At 39.4% G+C, this 22763-nt stretch overlaps 2 protein-coding genes across 2 annotated transcripts in view; one reads left to right on the forward strand and one right to left on the reverse strand.

The window, feature by feature from the left end:
• Positions 1–823: 823 nt before the first annotated feature.
• Positions 824–22763, reverse strand: part of LOC125464835 (palmitoyltransferase ZDHHC18-like) — a 93091-nt gene continuing 71151 nt past the window's right edge. Inside the window, exon 9 of the mRNA XM_048557659.2 lies at positions 824–2072. Within this exon, the coding sequence (XP_048413616.1) occupies positions 2037–2072 (36 nt within the window). The 3' untranslated portion in view covers positions 824–2036. The remainder of the gene's footprint in view (positions 2073–22763) is intronic.
• The window catches only part of LOC125464833 (uncharacterized), a 37249-nt gene continuing 22431 nt past the window's right edge, over positions 7946–22763 (forward strand). The window contains exons 1-5 of the mRNA XM_048557654.2: positions 7946–8200; positions 14244–14471; positions 15563–15910; positions 17194–17258; positions 19830–19992. Coding sequence (XP_048413611.1) covers positions 8053–8200; positions 14244–14471; positions 15563–15910; positions 17194–17258; positions 19830–19992 — 952 coding nt within the window. The 5' untranslated portion in view covers positions 7946–8052. The remainder of the gene's footprint in view (positions 8201–14243; positions 14472–15562; positions 15911–17193; positions 17259–19829; positions 19993–22763) is intronic.

Raw genomic sequence — 22763 nt, forward strand, 5'->3', positions numbered from 1 at the left:
TCAGTGCCATTGGTTCCTCAACAAGGTAAACTCAATTAGATCCTTCTTCCATGTTGAACTTGTACAGAATATTTGTGTGGCCACAATTGGAATACAGAGTGCAGCTCTGGCAGTCCCATTATAGGACAGGCATTAAAACCATGAAAGGATACAGAAAACTCACAAGAATGATAACTGAAATTAGTGTTTTTGACAGTTGGGGCTTTATTGACAGGAGCAGAAAACGTAACAGGAAATTTCAAGATAATAAAGTGTGAAGCTGGATGAACACAGCAGGCCAAGAAGCATCTCAGGAGCACAAAAGCTGACATTTCAGGCCTAGACCCTAGATCTCTGATGAAGGGTCTAGGCCCGAAATGTCAGCTTTTGTGCTCCTGAGATGCTGCTGGGCCTGCTGTGTTCATCCAGCTCCACACTTTGTTATCTTGGATTCTCCAGCATCTGCAGTTCCCATTATCTCTGATCACAGGAGATTTCAGACTGTTGTAAGGGTAACATCCCGGAGAATCAATGGTTAAAGATTGTTTCCATTGTTCAATGAATCAGTAACATATAAATGGAAGACTAAAGTGGAAAGTCAAAATTGTGTTACACACAAAACGTTATTAGAATCAGGGATACTAAATACAGTGGTAATAGAGTAAGACTTTGAAAACAAGATCATAAAAAGGTATATGGAAGTGGCCTCCAGTTTAAAGTCTACGGCTTGAATGACCACCTCATAGTGATGTTTATAAAATAGAAATAAAAGAACATGAAAGTGCAAAAAGTTGATTTTAGTCCTGAGAGATTGTATCCATCAGGAAATATTGAATAGCCTGACTCTATTACAGAAGAACAGAACAGACAATTTAGAGTAGAGGTGTGCCATTTGTTTAATTATTTATTTCACTTAATTAGCATTCAATTCATTCCCTTAAAGTCTCCTCCAGCATTCAATAAGATCATAATTAATCTGTGCTTGAAATTCTAATCTATCCCCAATAACCTTTGACTGTCTTGCAAACACAAATCTATCTAACTCTGCCTTAAAAATATTCAGTGAACCTTCCTCTCATGCCTTCTGTGGCAGTGAGTTCCAAAGTTACACAGAATAGAAAAACAATCCTTTCAATCTCTGTTCTAAACGGGCAATCCCTAACTTTAAAACAATGTACCCTAGAAGGCTGAAGGTTTATCTAATAATTTCAGTAAGATTGTGAAAAAGGTTTTATAGTGTACAAAATAATATTCCTACTTGTTGGGCAAACTAGTACTGGAGACCATAAATATGAAATAATCACTAACAAATCCAATAGGGAATGCAGGAGAAATTTATTTTGATTAGAATGTGGGACTTGCTACCATAAGTAGTTGAGGGAGATAGCATAGTTGCATTTAAGGGAAAGCTAGGCATGAGTGAGAAATGAATAGTTGTGGAAGTGAAGAGTAGGAGGAGACTCTTAAAGCTTAAACACCAGCATGGACATATCAAGCTGAATAACTTTTTATGCACTGTTATGTTTTATGTAATGCCTGCATAATTGTCTAAGGGCTGTGGCTTTTTCCTTGTCTGTTCAAATAACTTCCTGGAATCCTGATAGAAAGTAAATATATTCACAAATGGAACATTAAAAGAATACTATTCTGTGAGAAAATATTGGAAATGTGGATGTTCATCATTTGGTTAGCTTGTTCTATTTTACAGTAACTCCACTGCCTTGATTACATTTCATTCAGAAACATGACTTGCAATTAACTGAGAGACTGATTTAAGTTGACTTGATCCTATATGGCTTGAAAGAAAAATATTTTATTTATCAATATGCTGTCTCCAAAGTGTACACTTGCAGTACAATTGAGGATCAAGTTAATGATTTGTGTAGCAAGATGGGTAATAACACAATGGTTTATTGTCATGACATTCTTCACAATTACCATAGAGATTTAGTGTCACAGCTGGAGCAAAGAAACGCAGCAGAATAAAGCTGTTCAATTCAGAACATATCATGATCAGACTTAGCATCTCATATGGTTCTCTCCCGAAGATTTGACTTTCAACAATTCTTGGAATGTTTCTTTTTCTTCTTTGGCTGTAAAGATGGAAACAAGATACTTGTTTAAATCTTCTGCCATTTCCTTGTTTCCCAATATTAATTGTTCAGTCTCACTCTTTAATGGTGTTCATTTTTGGTTATTTACCTTTATATTTACTTGTAGAGTATTTACTGTATGTTTTTACGATTTTGCTAGTTTTCTCCCATACTCCATTTTCTCCATCTTTAATAATGTTGAACAAAGACAGATTGTGTACAAACTTTCTGACTTCCACTCAAGATAATTTGCAAAAAATACGAACATTAAGAGAAAACAAGATTTTACTGTATGAGAGACATTCTTTGATTCATTTTCAGAGCAATGCCTTGACAAATCACAGTCAACCTGCCTGGTTTAAAATTTAAACAAAGCTAGGTAATTAACTGTCAGTCAACGCCTACCTGGTGTATTTTCCATGGCAATGCCTCTACTAATTAGCATCCACTTGGAAACAAATCAGCACTCTCATACAGAATATTTTGCCCCTTTAGAGAAGCATTTCTTGCAGATTTTCCTGATCAGTGCAAAATCTTTCCCATCACACAATATTCCAGTTCTGTAGTACTATATGTCAGGTTCTCTGTTTTTATTACTTTAGACATCCTTTGCTAATTCCTAAAATTCTCTCAGCTTTCTGCCTTACCACTAATCTTCACAGTATTGTGCACCTTCTCTTTCAATGTAATACCATCCTTAACTTCCTTAAATAATTATGAATAGTACATCTTTCTGGTAGTCTTTCTTCCACAAAGGATAAAAATATGTCTTGAGATTTATGAAGTATCTCCCTAAAATGCCTGCCACTGCATCGTCACTATTTCATCATTGAACCTATTTCCCCAGTCCAGCTTGGCCAACTCTGTGTTCATACCCTTGTCATTATCTTTTTTTCATGTTTAAGGCATTAATTATGGACCCACATTTCTCACTCAAATTGAATATGAATTTTTACCATGTTATGATTATTATTGCTGAGAGAATCCCTTACTGTGAGGTCTTTATTTTTCCTACTTCATTAATATTCCCAGGTCCAAAATAACCTTGTTCCTGGTAGGTTCCAGAATGTATTCGCCTAGGAAACTGTCTGAAGGAACTCATCTTTCAGAAAACTGTTGCCAATTTGCTTTGTCCAATCAATGGGAAGATTAAGGCCAGCGTTAGTATATTACCTTTCTTACAAACCCTATTTGAAGCTTGACAATGTTGGGAATACACATATATTTTTGTAGAGTACATGGATATAAAATGGACAATAATGAACTGCTTTGACACTTTCTGGAATAAAAACGGTCTATTCTTTTAATTGTCAGAATAACTATCTCTAGAAGAGGCTGTGAACCTGTGTGGTGATGGCTGCTTTGCAACCCTGGCTGGATTTGACTTGTGCTTCAAGCACCTAGGGAGTCAGAAAGAAAAAAGAAGCAGTAAAGCTGCAAAATTTACGTATCTCTCTTTCTTAAATCTGATGAAGTCAACACCTTGATGTTCTGACTACCTCAAAAACCCTGAGAAGTAGAACTGTTATTACATTCAAAGTTTTGGATCTTACTTCATTTCCACTCGAACTGAAGCTTAGTACAAAAGATTGTCAATCAGTTTACAGCTGTCAGCAATTCGATTTTATCAACAGGGAGTTTGGTGGTTAGGGGTTAGAAGGATCAGGTAAAGGCTCTTATGGTGCAGTAATAGTTTTGAGCCAGGAGGCCTCACTTCAAGTCCCACTGCCCCAGACGTGTATACTAGCACCTCTGAACAGGTTGTTTAAAAAAAAAGCTTAATGGACAGAGAGATTTATCAACCTCTATTTTTTTAACAGACAATTGGTCAATAAGGGTGTTTTAAAAAAAATTCTCCAGAGTTGTTATTGCCATGTGTATGTATGTTTATTTGGGATTTGAAGGAGATACAATTCTGGACTATATTGAGATATTAAGCAATATTCAAGCAATATTAATTAGCTTTGAGTTTATAAAGGAAGTGTGGTGAGAGTCTCTTTTTTTCTGGATAGCAGTGTCAAAGAAAAACCATTGATCATTTTCATGTTTGAAATTAAACAGTTAAACTAATAGAATGACTAATGCAGTAATGGGGCTGAATTACCAGTGCATTCTGCTTGTCATAGTCATAATGCTTAATATTCTGTACTACTGTATAACTACTGTTAAAGGGCCTATAAACTGTTCTCACCAGCAACTTATTTCTGTTGCAATTTCTTCTCTTCACCCAGACTGAATGTACATCTTGAAATTCTGAAACAAAGGCTATTTCTTGCTATTGTAATCATCCTGTATTTTATGAACAGTGCTAGCCCATTGCTTTTTCCTTAGCCCCTTTGGCTGTGAAATGTTAACTACTTGGCCACATTGCAACTATGTCTCTGTGAAGATAATAATATCCTACTCTTGCATTTCTTTTTGTGCTGTCCATTCATCCATGTTGTTACAAATGAAGTGAGCAATCAGATAAAGAGCCTTTAACTTTCTGATGAAGGGTCCAGGCCCGAAACGTCAGTTTTTGTGCTCCTGAGATGCTGCTTGGCCTGCTGTGTTCATCCAGCCTCACACTTTATTATCTTGGATTCTCCAGCATCTGCAGTTCCATTATCTCAGCCTTTAATTTTTGTCTGTTTACCATCTTTGTTTACTCTGACCCTATTTACTGGTGCATATTTAAGTGTGTACACTGTGTCACTTCCTGTCACAATCTGCTTATTTTTATGCTGCAATAAAATCCCCCATAGTTCTGCTTATATGATTTGTGAGAACATGAATTCCAGAATAATTCTCACAAAGACTTTCCCAAGAGAACAGCTCCTTCCTTCCCTTTTGGTAAGTGATGTGTTATCTGATCTTGTATATTTTCCAATCAACCCGTTCAGAGTTTTATTACACACCTCTAACACAGGTGTGGTTTGAACACAAGCCTCCTGGTCCAGAGATAGGGACACTACCACTATGCCACAAGAGCACCTTTGTTATCAGAGCTAATATTTGCAACTTAATAGATTTCAGACTGCTAATTTGCCATTTAAAAAAATCACTGATTTGGCCAGATTTAACCAATGGAAGAAAAAGTAAGATTCTCTGGATAGTAAATTTTGCAAAGCAATTTATTGGAAGTAGAGGTATAATTATTGTTATGAACATTCCTAATACTATTATTTGAGAAACTGGGTTTTAAAATAGAGCAAAATGAATTTTAGTTTCTCAGTTCTGTGAAAAACTGACTTTTTTAAGTCAGAAAGTAATTTTTAACATTGAGTTCAGAAGACTATTTACAAGAAGTCATGAGATTTCACTGAAGTGACCAATAAGCCACCTGGGGACACTGCTGCTAAGGTGTTTCGTGACTTGAATTTTACAGTCAGTGAGACAGAAAGAGGACCAGAAGCAGGTTCATGCCAAAAACAAGAGGCCGCTCACAAGTACTGATAGCTGCAGTTTCCAAATAGTTAGGGCTGGGAAGAAATTCTGAGATGCTCTGCTGCAGTGAGAAGAAAGCTCCAGAAACAGAACTCTGTGAAGGTCTTGGAGGAGAAGATATCCTACAAGGCTGTTGAAGATGTAAGTTTAGGGAATCCATGTTAAGTAATAAGTCAGCAGATGTTGCATTTTGTTTCAGGATTGTTGGGGAGAAAGACTAACTGAAGAAAATATCATCAAGCGAATGCACTGCAATTAGTTGAAAGAAAACCATTCGCAGTCATGCTAGCTGAGCAAAATGCTCTTGCATGGAGGTAGGGGCGTCTCTTCACTAAGCTTGCAATGTTTATAAAAATGTCGCTGAGATAAAATGGATAAATATTTCATTCTGATATTTGTAATGAGATTATTCCAATAGTCCTTGTAAAGTGTAATGTATTTTTTATTTTGTGTAATAGACAGTTATGTTCTATGTTTGTTTGTTAAAAGTGTATTAGCACTCTCTTATGACTATGTTCAGACTTCCATGGTCAACAAAAATAAATTGAAAACTTAAGATCTATCAATCCAGGTTTCACTCTGGGATCTGGCTTGCCTATTATTACCATCAGCTGGAATCATAATATTATCAATTTATGTTAAAATTTCACAATTTCATGTCATTCTGTAGAGGTATAACCTGCGTGGAATTTCCTCTAAAAAGTAGTTCATTTGGAATTCTGCTTTGAGAGTCTTCAGTACTTGACTGGCAAAGAAGCTCCTTGGAACCTCAGTTTTTAATCCAAAAATAACTATTACCTCACTTCACAGTTGGACCTGTTGTAACATAGTTGGTCAATTCTGTTACTTAATTAATCTAATTGTAGCCCTAATTACATACTCCACCTACACACATTATTTTCAATCAGAATACAATACAGTTTCACACTTTCTCTTTATGAATAATGAATTGTATGGAATCAGAGAAAGTTTCAAATGATGTTTCACTTACTTTGGTTCTTCTTAAGTTTGTTTCACACCTTTGAGTCTGAAGGTCACATTGTCAGCACACTTATCTGTATTATACATTCCTTTTATAGCCACATGGGCATACAGTCATTTAGTGGCTTTCAAAGACTAACAGTGAAAAGTTTAAAATAGAACTGTCTTTATAATAGAACATAGAACATAGAACATAGAACAGTACAGCACAGACCCAAGCATCTGTTGACTATCTCATGACCAATTCATGCAAAATAAAAAATGGCTATTCCAACTTAATTTCAGTCTCAATATAGTTTCCTGAAAGTTGTTAGTTTGTTATAGATAATAAAAAGTAAACATGGTCAAATTAAACTAGTCCAGGCTTACTAACACTTCATAAATGGTAGTTCCATAAATTGAAAACTAGTTTTCTAAAGCTGCTCTTTGAGCTACTTATTCAACTCTCTGATATTTGCAATATACCAATTGTTCACAGTTCCAGTGGAAGTACAGACACGTGATATTGATAGTTTCACTTTTTACTTTAGTCCCCAGCTATTCATAATCCTGTAGCAGAACCTCTTTCTTAATTCTCCAAATGTGGCTGGTACTCACAGGGTTCACAAAAATCAGATCCTTCCCCTCCCACTCTAAGTTCCTCTTTTGTTCTGAGGAGTAGTCTTTAATGATGGTCCCAGACTCAGCCTTTGAGACTCACTTTCTTGACAACAGAGAATTGCATCTATTATCTGAACTATCCTGTTGCCTGCAACAATTTATTTCAAGCCTTGCTCTAATGGAATAGCTTTGTACTGCTATGGTTGGTCTGCTCATCCTCCCTGCAATTTGTTTTCCAGCCCACACAGCTGCAAGAACTTCAAATCGGCTGGTCAATTGTAAATGCCAAGGTCCCTTGAGTGCCACCTTCTGAGTACCATACCTGCCTCACTCATAGCAACATCCTCCTTTTCCTGAAAACTTTCCCTTTCCCCAATTCAGTGTCTTAATTTCAGACTCCAGCTCACCAAGTCAGGGCTGAAGATCCTCAAGCAGCAGATATTGATGCTGGGGATGACACAGGAGTCTATTGGCTCCTAAATGCTACTGCTTCAAAACATCGCTACCCTGCCATCTTTAGTGTGTACCCAGCTAGAGCACGCGTGCCCACATTCAGCTCTCTCCTTACAGTGTCCTCATCTAAGGCCAAAGTTCAGCTTCTGAGTCTTGAACTCTTCCCGCCAGATTACCCAGATTGAGGTTTCCTGGTTACCGGGTTACCCAGGTATCAAGTTTACAGTTACCTGGTTGCCAGGTTATCTGGCTGCAAGGCTCCAAGTTGCCAGGCTCCCAATTGTCAGGTTTCCTGGGTACCAGGTTACCTGAGGGCAAGGTTCTGGTTGCTAAGTTCCCAGTTGCCTGGTTTACCGAGGCGCGAGGTTTCGGTTGCTAGGTTATTAGTTGCCTGGTTACCGAGGTGCGAAGTTTCCAGTTGCCTGGTTAGCCCCCGAGGAGGAAGCGCGTGTGGGTTAACTCTGTGAGGCTTGGGGGCCGCGTCGTGAGGATCCCGCTGCTGGAAGCGGCTGAGTCTGGGATGGCGGGGCTCAATCCCCGGGTCCTCTCACCGCAGGGCAGCGTCGACTCGCTGGATTCCGGCTATCTGTCCGCCGACCTCGGCGACTTTCTCCTTCGCTTCTCGGCGCCGGTGACCGAGGGGCTGCGCCAGGTGTACGGCCCGCAAGGTAAGGGAGAGCCGGGTCCAGACTGTGTCCGGGGATGGGGTGGAGGGATCTGCGCACGGACCACTCCGGCTCCCTGAAGTAGGTCACCGCTCCTGGTCCTCGACTGAATATCAAATTACAACAAGAACTTTGCGCAGCACCTTCAAACTGGTTAAACCATCGAAGGGTTGGCGACAAAATAAAACTTGACAAGGGAGCCACACAGATATTTGGAAGGTTGAATCAGACAGAAGCAGAGGCTTACCAGGATTTCCAGAATGGTCCAGCCAAGGTGCTGTAGGATTGCGGCGGAGTTTTCTTTTTAATTTAAATGTATTGTTGTCAGATTGAGAACCATTTTATGTCAGTGTGCACACTGAGGGTTGATCAGTGATCAAGAAGTGGTGGCGTTTAGGACACTGATGCCTAAGCTTTGATAACGATGTGTTTTATGGAAGATGGAAGACTGACCAAGATGACGTTGAAATAATCAACTGTGGATGAAAAAAGATGTGAGGATTTCAGCACAGATAGACTGAAGCCAGAGTAAATATAGGCGATCTTAAGGTATGGAACGGGCCATCTTTGTCATCAGAGGGATATGAATTTTAAGGTTCATCTCAGGGCCAAACAGGATGACAAGGATGTAAAAACCGAAAGAACTGCAGATGCTGTAAACCAGGAACAAAACACAAAGTTGCTGGAAAAGCTCAGCAGGTCTCGCAGCATTTGTGAAGGAGAAAACAGAGTTAACGTTTCGGATCTGGTAACCCTTCCTCAGAGCAAGGATATGGTCTGGCTCGGTTTCTCGTGGCTAGAGAGAGGGATTGAACTGTGGTTAAGAGACAGAGTTTGTATTGGAGTCTAAAGACAGTGGACTTGTTCTTCCAGGTATTTACCTGGAGGAAATTTCTGCTTGCACAATACCGAATGTTAGATAAGCAGTCTGGCAATTTAAATACAGCCGAAGTGTCAATAAAGTGGCGTTAATGTAGAGTTAAGGATCTTCAATGTACATGAGAAACCGAGAACAAAAACAAAGTTGCTGGAAAAGCTAGCAGGTCTGGCAGCATCTGTGAAAGAAAAAACAGAGTTAACGCTTCGGATCCAGTGACCCTTCCCTTCCGAACTCAGGGTCACCGGACCTAAAACATTAACTCCGTTTTTCCCCCTTCACAGATGAGAAATGGAAAAGGACAAAACTCTCGTATTACATTAAATATCTCCATGAATACCTGCCTGATTTTTTTTTCTATAGATTCATCTGTAAAAATGTTTGGCCCATTTTAGTATTCAGCTTACACCTCATTCTTACAAAATAAGCTTTACTTAATTAAGCCTAAAACCAGCTCAAATTTGATATCAAATTCTACCATGTTGTGATCCGATTTTGTCTGATAACATGCCCGTAAAGTGCCTTGGGACATTTTAGCATGTTGAACAGGCTATATGGATGCAAGTTGTTTGTAACATGCTTCTTCGCTCTCAGATTAGTAATTAAAACTCATTTGTTTATAACTAAAAGCTGTTTAGAAAGTTGAAATACATCTGAAATATTTATTGCATTTACTGCTTAAGCTGGTTTACATTTCTTGATTATTTTTGAAAATTAAAGTTTCTTGATATATGTTCTTTGTCTTTGCTCCAAGCTTTTCTGGCATGTATTTTTGCATCCCTTTACTAAATCCTCACTTTTGGCATCTATAGACATCTCTCAACAGAGTCTAACATGTGATGCAGTGGCTTAGCCCTGTCCAGAGATTCTGTGGCTCATGGACCATCGTTGACTTACTAAATTCTGTCGTCCACCTTGTCTGAATGCACCAAAATTTCCCAACCAGTTACAAATAACAAGTATGGAAATACCCAGCTGCAGGTAGCCCACAGGCAACTGTTGAAGAACCACATCTATTTTGTTTCCTCAAGACTGTTTATGTTGCAGATACTGGACTCATATAAGCACCTAAGAGCTTAAAGATTGCCAAAAAGAGATATGAAGACAAATCTGTTACATTTATCAAGATTGAAATGCAAGAAAATCAAATTCATAAAAGAAGACAATTTATACACCTTGGGAAGATATTACAGATTAGTTAGAATTATGGTTGGCTTGATGATGCAACAGGAGCTGTTAACCTTGTTTAAATACAAAGCAGACAAGTTGATTCTGATCAGTCAAGTCATCACGATCAGCAGAAAAAGGTACAGTGTGTGGACATATTCATTTTGCTCACAAGGAACAGGGCCTTATGCACAAATAATGTAAATTGTAACACACAAATTAATTGAACTGTCAGCCTGACTGATAATTTTAAATTGATTTCTGGTGTAATTCTTAATACAGTCAGGATTATTTAAGTGCTATGGAAAAGCAGAATCGCATCTAATATTGGACAGCATGGGCTGATTTATTTTTTCAAAATCAGCCAAGTGTCAATTTTGGTGAGTTTCATGAGTGTTTCTCTCAATGAGACCAACCATGTTTAATCACTCTATCTTCTGCAACTCATCTCATTAGCTAGCTAGCACCTCTTGTGCTGCTTCCCTCTCACCAGCAGTGGAAGTTATCACCATTGTTGGGCCCTCCCAGATTCCTGGCATCACTGTCATTTTTAAAGCCCAGCTGTGCACCAGGTCAAGTACCATCAGTTCAGAGGTGTTCTTCACTGTGCACTTAGTGAAAGGGGAACCAAAAATAAATGCTCGTTAGAGCAAATTGATGACACAGCTAACATTTCATTGCAAATACAAATGTAGATATTTGCATTTGTATTTCTGAACCATCCAACATGTTATGAGTCCTTTGCTTCATCCCATCTTAGAACCCTGTCTCTTTCTGCCATGTCCAGTGTAACCTAACATGTTCTCACTGTTCAATGCGGAAGCATTACAAATTCGGATCCGTTTCAGCAGTTGAAAACAACTACTTTTATTCAGCAACAGCGAAAATGAAGAAAAATCAAACAAAAGATACATTTGCTTCCGGGAATAGCTTGCCTTTTGAGAAGCAAGAAAATGTAGTCTAAGAGTGATCACTGCACCCAACTTAGATCTGTTGGAACCAAGTGTCAATTAAGTTCTCTCTTGCCTGTTACACATAATGTTGCTCAAAGTCCTCAGTTTTCCTCCCTAGAAGACTCTCCTAGTTCTTCAGGATCCATCAAATCTCATTATTACCTGCTGTGGTTGTGCGGAGCACAGCATGCTAGGATTATGCAGCACTATCTGTCCAGGGTGTAGTCCAAGGCACCCCATACACTGATCTAAGCATCAGAATCTTATCTTTTTCAGGACTATTGTCTGTTTCAACATGGCCCTAATCGAAGAATAGGCAGCATTGTAGTTATGCTTGGCCTCAGTCAGGGCCTGCAAAAACAGGATTATCAGCCATGGTTGCAGATTTATCCCAACAACCATCCTTGTAAGGCATCCCACTCTTGAAACAAAACAGGAACATGAAAATTCTCAAGGATGTAGAGAGATGGCATCTCCCGGGTTATGTGGTATTGACTTCCCATGATATCAATGTTATGGACCAGATCAAATCCCCTTCAAATATATCAAAGAGATAGCCTAGACCCTAACATTTATTTAAAGGCACATGTAAGGTGCTATGTTTCAGATGTAATTTGATTGGTCAGTACTTGGCTTTAAGCAAAATACATTTTATTCTTAATGCCAGTTAAAATACAAACAAAAGATATAAAAATTTGTATAACTTTAACTCTATTGGAAAACATAGCAGATTAATAGATTTTTAAATACGGAGCAGCAACTGTTCCGAAATAGTAACATCCCATAAACGCATACAATGTAAAGGCAAATTCAGTAAAATAGATGGCCTCACATATAATGTTTCTCCAGTCCAGAAGAAAAGAAAAGAGAAAATTATGGCAGAAGGAGAATTGAAGCTTTTTGCTGTAGTGGAGACAGATGTGTGGCAGCTTCCACAACCAACTTCAAAATCCCAACAACTGAAAACTAAACTAAAACTCTGGTTCTGTGGGAGCCTGACTCCACCCATTCATGTTGCTTCTATTGTTCTATCTTTTAAAAAATCCCAGCAACTCACAACATGCTTACTTTATTGGGTTGGAAGAGACAACCTGGCATATTTGTCATAAAACCTCATTTCACAGAAAAGGACAAAAGAGACTTTTTAAAGCCATAGTAACATCACACCAATGATCACAGATGACTTGTATTTTGATAACAAAGTGTGGGGCTGGATGAACACAGCAGCATCTCAGGAGCACAAAAGCTTTTGCGCTCCTGAGATGCTGCTTGGCCTGCTGTGTTCATCCAGCCCCACACTTTGTTATCTTAGATTCTCCAGCATCTGCAGTTCCCATTATCTCTGACTTGTACTTTGATCCTGTTCTGTGGATGAATTGAGCTGCAATATGATGTGGCGTTCTCAATGCAACGCTTGTACAGTCTGTAGCATGGAAGAATCTGACTTAGTTGGCAGAACCTAGTGCCTAATTTGCAGCATTGACTACTGATGTGGTTCTGCTGTCTAAACTGTGCGCTGTTGAGGTGCTCTGTGGGAACATATGTTGAATTGTTCTGGGGTCAGAGACCTGAACACACACACACATTCCCCCTTAAGACAGCCATTTAGTTTTAAATATTACTTATGTTGGTGTACTGGCTGAGTGTCTAAAACCAGCCTTAAGCCGTTACATCACTAATCCTTCACTTCAGACCGTGCTCATCATGTCTCAGTAATACCATTCCACAGTGCCTGACATTTTGGGTCACTCAAAGTGGTAGTTTGAAGAAGTTTCACAGTTGCAGATGCTGATTTTAATGGCCAGTCTCTGAATCCCGCCTGTAGTATGTAACAACAATCAAACCTCTCTCCAGTTCATGATTGGTCTTGTTTGTCGTAAGCAGCAGGTGACAATGATGTGTTTTCCATAGAGCACTTGCACACTCTGCTGGCTGTTGCACCAACAAAGATCCAAGTTGGGAAGCTGTGGACTTCAAGGGGACCTTGGAGGTGACATTATTCTATGCAACTTCTGCTTTTGTCCTTCTTGGACTTGAAAGTCATTCATTTGGGAAAAGCTGTCAAACTAATATTGACAAGTTGCTGCAGTGCATCTAGTAAAGAACCAGTTTAATGTAGTGCTTCTGGTGGAGACGTGAATACTGAAGTCTGTTGTTGGGGTGCCAGTCAAATGAACTGTTTTGTCCTGGATGGTGTCTTATATATGGCCAAACGGAACTAAGGAAAATGCCTAAATCTTGCCTTTATCAGGAGTGAAAGGTCTTTTCTTTCTGATTTTAAAATGTTTCTCAATTACAGAGGTCTTCTGGGAAGGTTTCTCAAGAGGGAAAAATCATAAATGTCTCATGATAAATTGAGCTAAAATCAAATCTCCCACCAGTCGATTACTTATCCTAAATTTGTTGCCGAAGGTAATGCTGTAAAATGGAAGCGTTTTGAAAGCTAGACTTTAGCTGTTGACTAATTTCGGTTTTCAGTCCTTGCAGTGCTATCGAAAGCCTGGACCTGATACAGTTGTGATTAAGTTCTGCATGGCCACCTAGTGGCAGCTCCTACAATTACACATGTAACTGATTTAAGAGCCATTAAACTTCCGTTTGTTCAAAACCTTGCCTCCTGTTTATTTTAATTCGTCTTTAGAAGGATTGCTGTTCTGGAAATCACTTTGTCTTGCAATTCATGACTACACTTTGTATTGATTTATGTAAGGTGTTTAAATTGGAATTTTAATGAAGGTGGAATCAGGAATGGGGCAGGAAGGAGGTGCTGAATGTGCATGCTAATACTTCACATATAATAACTTTAAAGTATATATACTCATCTCATATAGGAATTGTTGGTTTATGATCTTGTCTAAAGTATAGCTGGGCTTTGTGACCAGAGTTTGGAATTTTAATTATTTATAATTTAACCTATTTTTCTAAACAAACTGTTCAGAGATGTTTTACACACCTCTGTATGAGATGGAACTTGAGCCCATACCTCTCAAGTCACAATTGTAGTTAGTAAAACTCCTCAGTTATGTGAGCATTTGACTTGTTTATACAGGAGACAAACGGCCCTTCCTACAACAGCTGGAAGTTCGGAATGCAGAGAAGTATCCAATGATCAGTGAATGGACGGGAATCCAGGACACTTTATGCCAATCTGAGTTGGACTTAGTTGTGGAAAAAGCGAAGACTCTGATACAAGTGAACAATGAATATTATTCTTGTATTAGGCATAATCAATTCCAGGAAATCTACAAGCACCTGCTGCAGGTGGACCAAGAAATAGGTAATTAGACTCAACCACATTAGGACAGAAATGAGGGGGTGAAGTAATTTTTCCCTTGTCAAGCTGGTAGTGTAAGATTGGGTGAATGAACAGGAAGATGTAGGATTTTTAAAATTTTGAAGTGTCAGTGTCCTCAGGTACAAAAGAATGAAAATAAACGTGAGCAGGAAAGCAAAGTGGGATGTATTAGCAACGATCATTTACAAATTTGATCAGTGATATGGGTGTTGCTAGTTAGTTCAGCAGTTATTGCCCATCTCCAAGTGGTCTAGAAATCATTGTCTTACCAGGTAATTTCAGAGGCAGTTTAGAGGCAACCATGTTGCTCTGGGTCTGGAGTCACATGTAGACCAGAACAGGTAGGGACAACTGATTTCCTTGCTAAAGGACATTAATGAACAAGATGAGTTTTTACAAAGGTCAATTACGGATTTTTGTTGAATTCAAATTTCAACATTTCACACACCATGGGATTCAAACTCATATTCCCTGAACATTTGAGTCTGGGGTTGTTATCAACACATAACTCCAATGAATTCAAAGGTTGTGAGAATGGGCAGGAGGTATATGGAGGAATTGATGCGATTCTGCATTTGTCCAATTTCACTCTGTACATCTCACCACACACTGCTCAACATGGGCAGACATCCTGTTGCAAAATGACTGAACTGTTCCACTAGCTAGAGCCAGGGGATATCTAAGGACTACAAATGGTTCCCTCTCTGTCATACCCAGTCACAATGAAACAGCCTCCAGTGGAAAATCTTAGCCCTTGTCTACATTAACACGTAGATGGGAAGGGGAGCGGTGGAGGAAGGGAATGGAAAGAGTGCATTCATAGATTAACTAGTTGCAAATTTGCAATAATTGACATGGTCAACACACAAATTCAGAAAATTATTGGTTAGAAACTAAGTAGAGAATAACTAGTATTACAGCTGAAAGCCTTCAAGAGTATTGCACATGGTTAACTTCGTAATTGTACAGTTTACTTTGAACTGCAGTGTTTAATAAATTTAACTTTGCTTTCACAAGATTATTGTAACTTTGGTACTTCTCTGTTCTGATATTCATCTTTCTTGTTATATCAGGGAGTCTTTTGGCCTACTCATTGAAAGCTGCTGGAACAATGGATTTGACAAAAGTGGATTTGGATCTGTTTGACTCTTTAATTTCTGTACATCCACTATTTCCTGCCTCTCTGAAGGATATGACCTCACAACATGGTCAACAGGAACTGAGAGAGTTTTCCCAGAAAATATGCTGGATGCTGGGCCAGAAAAGTCTGGATGATATCTCGGGCCAGATAAAGCAAGACCTAGCTTGGTGTGCACGAGAGTTCCTGCATGCTGTGCTCCTCTCATTAAAAAGGCCGCAGGACCTTCAAAATACATTCTCACTGTTTCAAGGAAAGAAGATTCTGCTGCCAATCAATATTGGTAAAAAGCAATTACATTTAAAGTATACCTCCAAAAACCAACAGCACATTTGTTTTCAGGTTTAGGTTAGAGCCAGCGACCTCATCTCTGTGATGTGGGTCATGGGTTCAAGTCAGAGGGGTTGAACTATAGACAGAGGCTGAATAGGTTGGGGCTATTTTCTCTGGAGCATTGGAGGCTGAGGAGTGATGTTGTAGAAGTTTATAAAATCATGAGGGGCATGAACAGGGTGAATAGTCAAGACAGGCAGAAAGAATTGGTTTCATTTCGTGTCATGTTCAGCACAACATTGAGAGTCGAAGGGCCTGTTCCTGTGCCATAAAGTTCTTTGCTTTATATTCTATGTCATTTCCCCAGGAAGGGAAGTCCAAAACTTGAGGCCAAAGGTTTAAGTTGAGAGGGGATAGATTTAAAAGGAACCTAAGGAGCAACTTTTTCACACAGAGGGTGGTGCCTGTATGGAATGAACTGCCTGTGAAAGGAAGTGGTGGAGGCTGGAACGATTGCAATGCTTAAAAGGCATCTGGGTAGGTAAATGAATAGGATTGGTTTAGAGGGATATGGGCCAAATGCTGATATGTGGGACTAGATTAATTTAGAATATCTGGTTGGCATGGATGTGTTAGATGGAAGAGTCTGCTCAATGTAGTACATCTCTATGACTCTAGGATCCTAAGTCACACTTGAAGATATGAATCTAAGCAGACACTCTGTTACTGAACTGAAGGAGTCCTGAAGGGCAGTACTGAGGGAAACACTGCACCTTTGGAGGGGCAGTACTGAGGGAAACACTGCACCTTTGGAGGGGCAGTACTGAGGGCAACACTGCACCTTCAGAAGGGCAGTACTGAGGGAAACACTACACCTTCAGAAGGGCAGTACTGAGGGAAACACTGCACCTTCAGAAGGGCAGTACATGGGGAAGTGCAACATTATTGAAGGATCAATGCTGAGGGACGTTACAACGGTTGAGTGTCCTATCCTATGTCACGCAGGGAATTTCCCCAATGTCTGTGCTGACAGTCCTCCCTAGGACAAACATTCTTTCTTCAAGCAATATTACCAAAGGCAGATTAATCTGTTGTTCATCTCTAGCTGCTTTCAGTTTCTCCTGTCCGTAAAATCATTGCATGTCATTTAATTGCAGCTGATTTGATCTTTTATTGCTGGGCAAGGAGAAGGACTTTGACTGTCGACCAAAGTTTAAATTGTGGGATGTGCTGAGAGGAAATAAGATGCTACAGAAATTCAAATCTCTCTTTAACCTGTTTCATTCTGTTTAGATCCCAGATGGTCAAAGGATTTTAAAAAAGTGATGTTACTTGTACATAAACACACCTCCTTCAAGGTTTGTATTTTAAAAACAGGCAAATGTTATGGATTATTAGCTGATCTAGAAGCTTTGTCATAGCCTTAAGTTCTGAGCTGAGCTGTATTGTTGAGTTGCTCATCTAGCCTGTCCCTTTTACAGTCACTGCTCAAATGCACTGCAGGGAAGCATTTCACATAGCTTAAGATAGTCAGAGCGTAATTGTAACTAGAAGTGTGAAAATAACGCAGAGTTGTGACTGAAGCAGTTGCAAGTGGGGGAGAGATACCTGCTTCTCCAATCACAGGTTCTGACTCTTCCATCATCACTGTTCCTGTAGTCACAGGTTCCCTCCCTTATTGCTGCTCCTCCAGAGGCAGAATCTGTAGCTGGAGGAGCAGCAAGACCAAGAGGAAAGAAACTGATGATTCAGGGGAGAGGTGGAGTTATTCTGGCTAGTTCTGCTGGTGCCTCACAGGAGGCTTTTGACTGTGTCATTGGAGAGATCAAGGAAAGAAGCAGAAAAAAAAGTTGGCAGGTATTTTTCGGAAACAAGGTGGGGAACTGGGAGCATGGCCCTCTGGCTGTTGCTTAACCAAATATGGCCAAACCCAAGAGGAGTCAAAGAAACTGATACTACCCAGTTGGTAAGTGGGCAAGAGGGTGTTAGTGTACATGTCCTTGGTTTCACTCTACATATTACAGACTGCAGCAAGGAGCAGGCAGACAGAAAGGGGATGGGATCTGGTAAGTGAAACTTTATTCTGTTTTCAAAGTTCTCTTAGCTGTAATGGTAAAGAGTGCGAATGTAGCTCAGAGTTTAATTTCTGCAGAAAAAGAATCAACATCAACATAGGTATGTATAAAATGCAACACTCAGTGATAGTCTGATATCTGTGGACAGAGCAGGGAGAATATTTACATGATCATTGTAAATAACCTGATTTTTTAAATGGAACAGAAGTATTCAATATATATTTAATATACATATTTTTGTGGTAACACTCTATCTGTATGTTATATACTGTATAAACATAAGAGAGTCTTTCAATTTGATGTTTGTGTTATCACCTGAGAAAGAAAATCATAAAAATCAATTCAACACAACTACAGAAGTTACAGTCACTATGTGGCTGCATCATTGAATGGAGGAGTCAGTGACAATGAAACAGGAGCTCCTGAAAATCAAGAAATAGCCCTTGAGCAAATTAACCCAGGCAGTGATTTTCTTCTCAAAGATAACCCTTAAAACAAAAATATTTTGTACCCCAATACTAGGGGATTCCCTGCAAAACAGTCTTGGGAGTTCAGACATATAATACTCAAATATTACTTTTTCAACCTGGCAGAAGATTGTAATTGCAGTCTAACAAGTTTACATAGGCTGATTCTTCTATAAATATCAATACAGGAATTTAATTTTTGACAGGAACCATGTGTAATTATAAGATTCTTAGAGTGATTATTCAAACATTTCACAGTAGGAATATACAATGGTAGGGCTGTGAATCCTGTTGTCTGGATTTGTATCAGAAATTAGAACAGCTTATAATGATTACAGTATAGAAGATGGCCATGAGGCTATATCTAACCCTGTGCTGTATCTATCCTGGGAATTCTGGGGACAGTGTTGAGGGAGCTTTATTTACAGCTTACTTTCAGTTTGAAAGAATTGAGGGGGCTTCAATGGGGACTGTGTAGAGATAGCTTTACTTTCCACTTAAAAGAGTAGAAGGAGATTGAATTTCAGTTTAGAAGAGTAGCAGGAGCTATATTTTCAGTTTCAAAGAGTACAGTAAGCGTTACTCAGTATCTAACAATTTGCTGTACCTGGGAGCATGTGATCAAGACAGTGTTGAGGAAGCTTTACTTTCAGTTCAAAAGAGTAGAAGGCGGCCACTGAGCCCATGGTGCCTGTATCAGCTGTTCAATTCTCTTTTGAAAGTTCCCACTGAATCTGCTTTTATTTCCCTTCAGGCAGTGCATTCCAGAATATGAAAATGTATGTACAGTAAAACAGAATCTCCCAATCTTCCCTCTGTTTCTCTTGTGCCAACAATCTTACATCTGTCTCTTCTGGTTAGTGACTCTCCTGGAATTGATAACATTTACCCTCACAATTTTAAACACCTCTATTAAATCTTCTCTTACTCTTCCCTGCTACAAAGTTGCAGCTTCTCTCTTTGTTTAGAAACATTTTATTTGTCTTGGAAGAGTGGATGTTGAATAGAGCAGTACAGAAACAATTCACTTTGGAAAACCATGGAATATTAGTACAGCACAGTAGGTTGTTCAGTTCACTGATAGTGCACTGGTTCCTTCTCTAATATGTCCTTCAGTACTCTAGAAACATCAATAGATTTAGTCAGGGTACAGAGACTTTAGAAATCAGGTGAGGGAAGTGCAATCTACAGTTTATTTCTACATTGACCGAACAGGTCGGAGAGCCAAGTGGTCCTTCCCTGTTCCAAGTCACTTTTTTTATTAATTCAGATTAATTTATATGGAGCATTGTTACTTTGTTGTATCTACTGTTGAGATTAATTCAAAATGTTTGTGTCCATTTAATAACAACCAAGTTCTACTGATATTTTAACATGGTTTTCACAGGAGACTGAAACAATGATGTGGTTTGGTCCCACCTTAGTTGATGCATTTCTGAAAATGTGTTCGTGTTTTGGTTACCCGCACATTAGTCGTGAGATGAGCAGGAATAAACCTGAAAGGAATGTTGTCAGATTCACTCAACAACCGGGAAAGCAGGATAAAGGCGGTAAATTGATATTTGTGTGTAACCTGCACTGATTTTCTATATAATTACAGTGAATTTAATTTGTGTGTTTGAGGCTGTAATTCCTTCTCAATATAAAAAGAGAAGTACAGAGCAGGCAGCAGGAGTCAGAGTGACTCTGAAAGACAGAGGAAGCAAAGGTTAAAAAATATGCAGCACAGCAAACTGGCAGGGTTAAAAGGTATACATGTAAATACAAGTTGTGTAGTGAATACAGATGATGAGCTGAGGTTACAGGCACATAGCAGCATGATATAATTGATAAAGAGAAAACTTGGCTTAAAGAGAGGCAAGAATGGCAACTAAACATCTTGGTAATAGAGTTTTGGGTCGGATGGAGGAAGGAATAAAAACAATGGGGGTGAAACATTATTGGTTAAAGCATTGATTACTGCTGTGAGGAGAATGATATACCAAATGAAGATCAAATGTGGATTGAGCACAGAAACAATAAAAGTGCAAACACATTGCTAGGTGCATATTACAGACCTCTAAATAGTGGGAGAAAGTTAGCCGAGCAAATATTTAAGTGAATTTCTGAGTACAAAAATAATGGCGCCATAAACTACCCAAACATCAATTGGGATACAAACAGTTTGAAAGGCATAACATTCTTGAATCGTACTTGTGAACTTTTTAGTAAGCACATAACAAGCTCAATGAAAGAGGCTGCAATTCTAGATTTATTCTTTGGAAATTAATCTGGGCAGATAGAATGAGTTAGCAGTGGGTGATCATTTGGAAATAGTGATCATAATACAGTTAGATTTAGTGTCATTTTGGAAAGGGACAAAGACAGAACAGGAGTTAAGTGCAGCAGATACAGTTGACTTTAATGACATATTACTCAAGGACCCACATGTCAGACTGGTCTGAAAAAGTAGAGATCACAGGACAAAGGGGGATGTGGCAAGTTGGATCCAAGCTTGGCTCAGCGATGGGATGAAAAAGCTAATGGCTGACAAATGTTTTCACAAATGGAAAACAGTTTCCAGTGGTGTTCCACATGGCTCAGTTTTTGCTCCCATGCTGTTTGTGCTGTATATCAGTGATTTAGATATAATTATGGGAGGCATGGCTAGAAATTTGCAGACAACACAAAACTTGGCTGGATAATTGATAATGATCACTATCGATTACAGGAAAATATCAATGGTTTAAGAGGTGGGTACAGTTACAGCATCTAAAAAAATGTGTGGACAGGTACATAAATAGGCAAGGTTTAGAGGTCAAACAAAGGCAAATGGGACTAGTTTAATTTGGGAAACTGGTTGGCATGAACGAGTTGGACCCAAGGATTTCTTTCCATACCGTGTGACCCTACGACTCTGTGACTCAAATGGAATTCAATACAGAGCAGTGCAAGATTATACATTTAGGATGAGCAAACAAAACAAGTAAACTCACAATAAATGGAAGGATAAGGTCGGTAGAGAAAGTGAGAGGCTTTGGAAGGCATGCTTATGGGCCTCTGTTGATGACAGGACAGGTAAATAATATAGTAAAGAAAGCATATGAGATGATTTCCTTCCCTGCACAAGTTATTGAATAAAGCAGCAAGGTTGAAATGCTGGAACTGTACAGGACATTGGTTAGGACACAGCTAGAGTTTTGTTTACAGTCTGGTCACCACATTACAGGAAGGACATAATTGCTGTAGAGAGAGTACAAAGAATGTTACCAGAGCTTGGGAATTGCAGCAATGATGAAAGCTTTAATGGGATTGCTTTTCTTAGAACAGAGGAGGCTGGTGAGTTAATGAAGGTGTGTAAAATAATAAGCACTTGGGTAGAGTTATCTGTTTCCTGTAGTGGGGAGGTCAGTTATCAGGAGCATAGATGTAAGAAGATTGGAGAGGAACATGGAGCGGGAGGGGAAAGATCCGGTAAGCATGGTCCACACCGGTACCAAAGATGTAGATAGGAAGAGGAAAGACATTCTACAGAGGGTATATGAGCAGTTAGGGGCTAAATTAAAAAGCAGAACCAAAAATAATCTTTGGATTACAATCTGAGCCATGGGGAGACTGGCACAGGGTCAACAAAATTAAAGAGACAAACGAGATAACAAAGTGTGAAGCTGGATGAACACAGCAGGCCAAGCAGCATCTTAGGAGCATAAAAGCTGGTGTTTCAGGCCTAGACCCTTCATCAGAGAGGGGGATGGGGAGAGGGTTCTGATATAAATAGGGAGAGAGGGGGAGGCGGACCGAAGATGGATAGAGGAGAAGATAGGTGGAAAGGAGAGTATAGGTGGGGAGGTAGGGAGGGGATAGGTCAGTCCGGGGAGGATGGACAGGTCAAGGAGATAAACGTGTGGCTTAAAGATTATTGTGGGAGAAAAGGGTTTGAATTCATTGGTACCAGTACTGGGAAGGGAGGGAGCTGTTCTGATGAGGTGGGCTTCACCTGAATTATGCTGTGACTGGAATGCTGGCGAATAGCAATCCTAGGACCATGTATACGGCTTTAAACTAAATAGTCGAGGGGTGGTGGATGGGATTCAGTTGCTTGGAAAATTAGGGAAAATATTAAAGGGGAGAGGCCTCAGCTGAGGTTATTAAAATTTTCAGAAGAAGTAGTAGGACACAGAGTATGGAAAGGGTCAGGAATTTAACTTCAGGCGCAGCAGGTATGGGGACAGTTATTAGAAGGACTAAGGGTGTTGAACTTAAATGCACACAGTACATGAAACAAAGTGAATGACCTTGAGTCTGGAGACGTGGTAATGGGGAACAATGAAATGGTGGAGAA

The sequence above is a fragment of the Stegostoma tigrinum genome, chromosome 24, assembly GCF_030684315.1.
Source record: "Stegostoma tigrinum isolate sSteTig4 chromosome 24, sSteTig4.hap1, whole genome shotgun sequence".
NCBI lineage: Eukaryota > Metazoa > Chordata > Chondrichthyes > Orectolobiformes > Stegostomatidae > Stegostoma > Stegostoma tigrinum.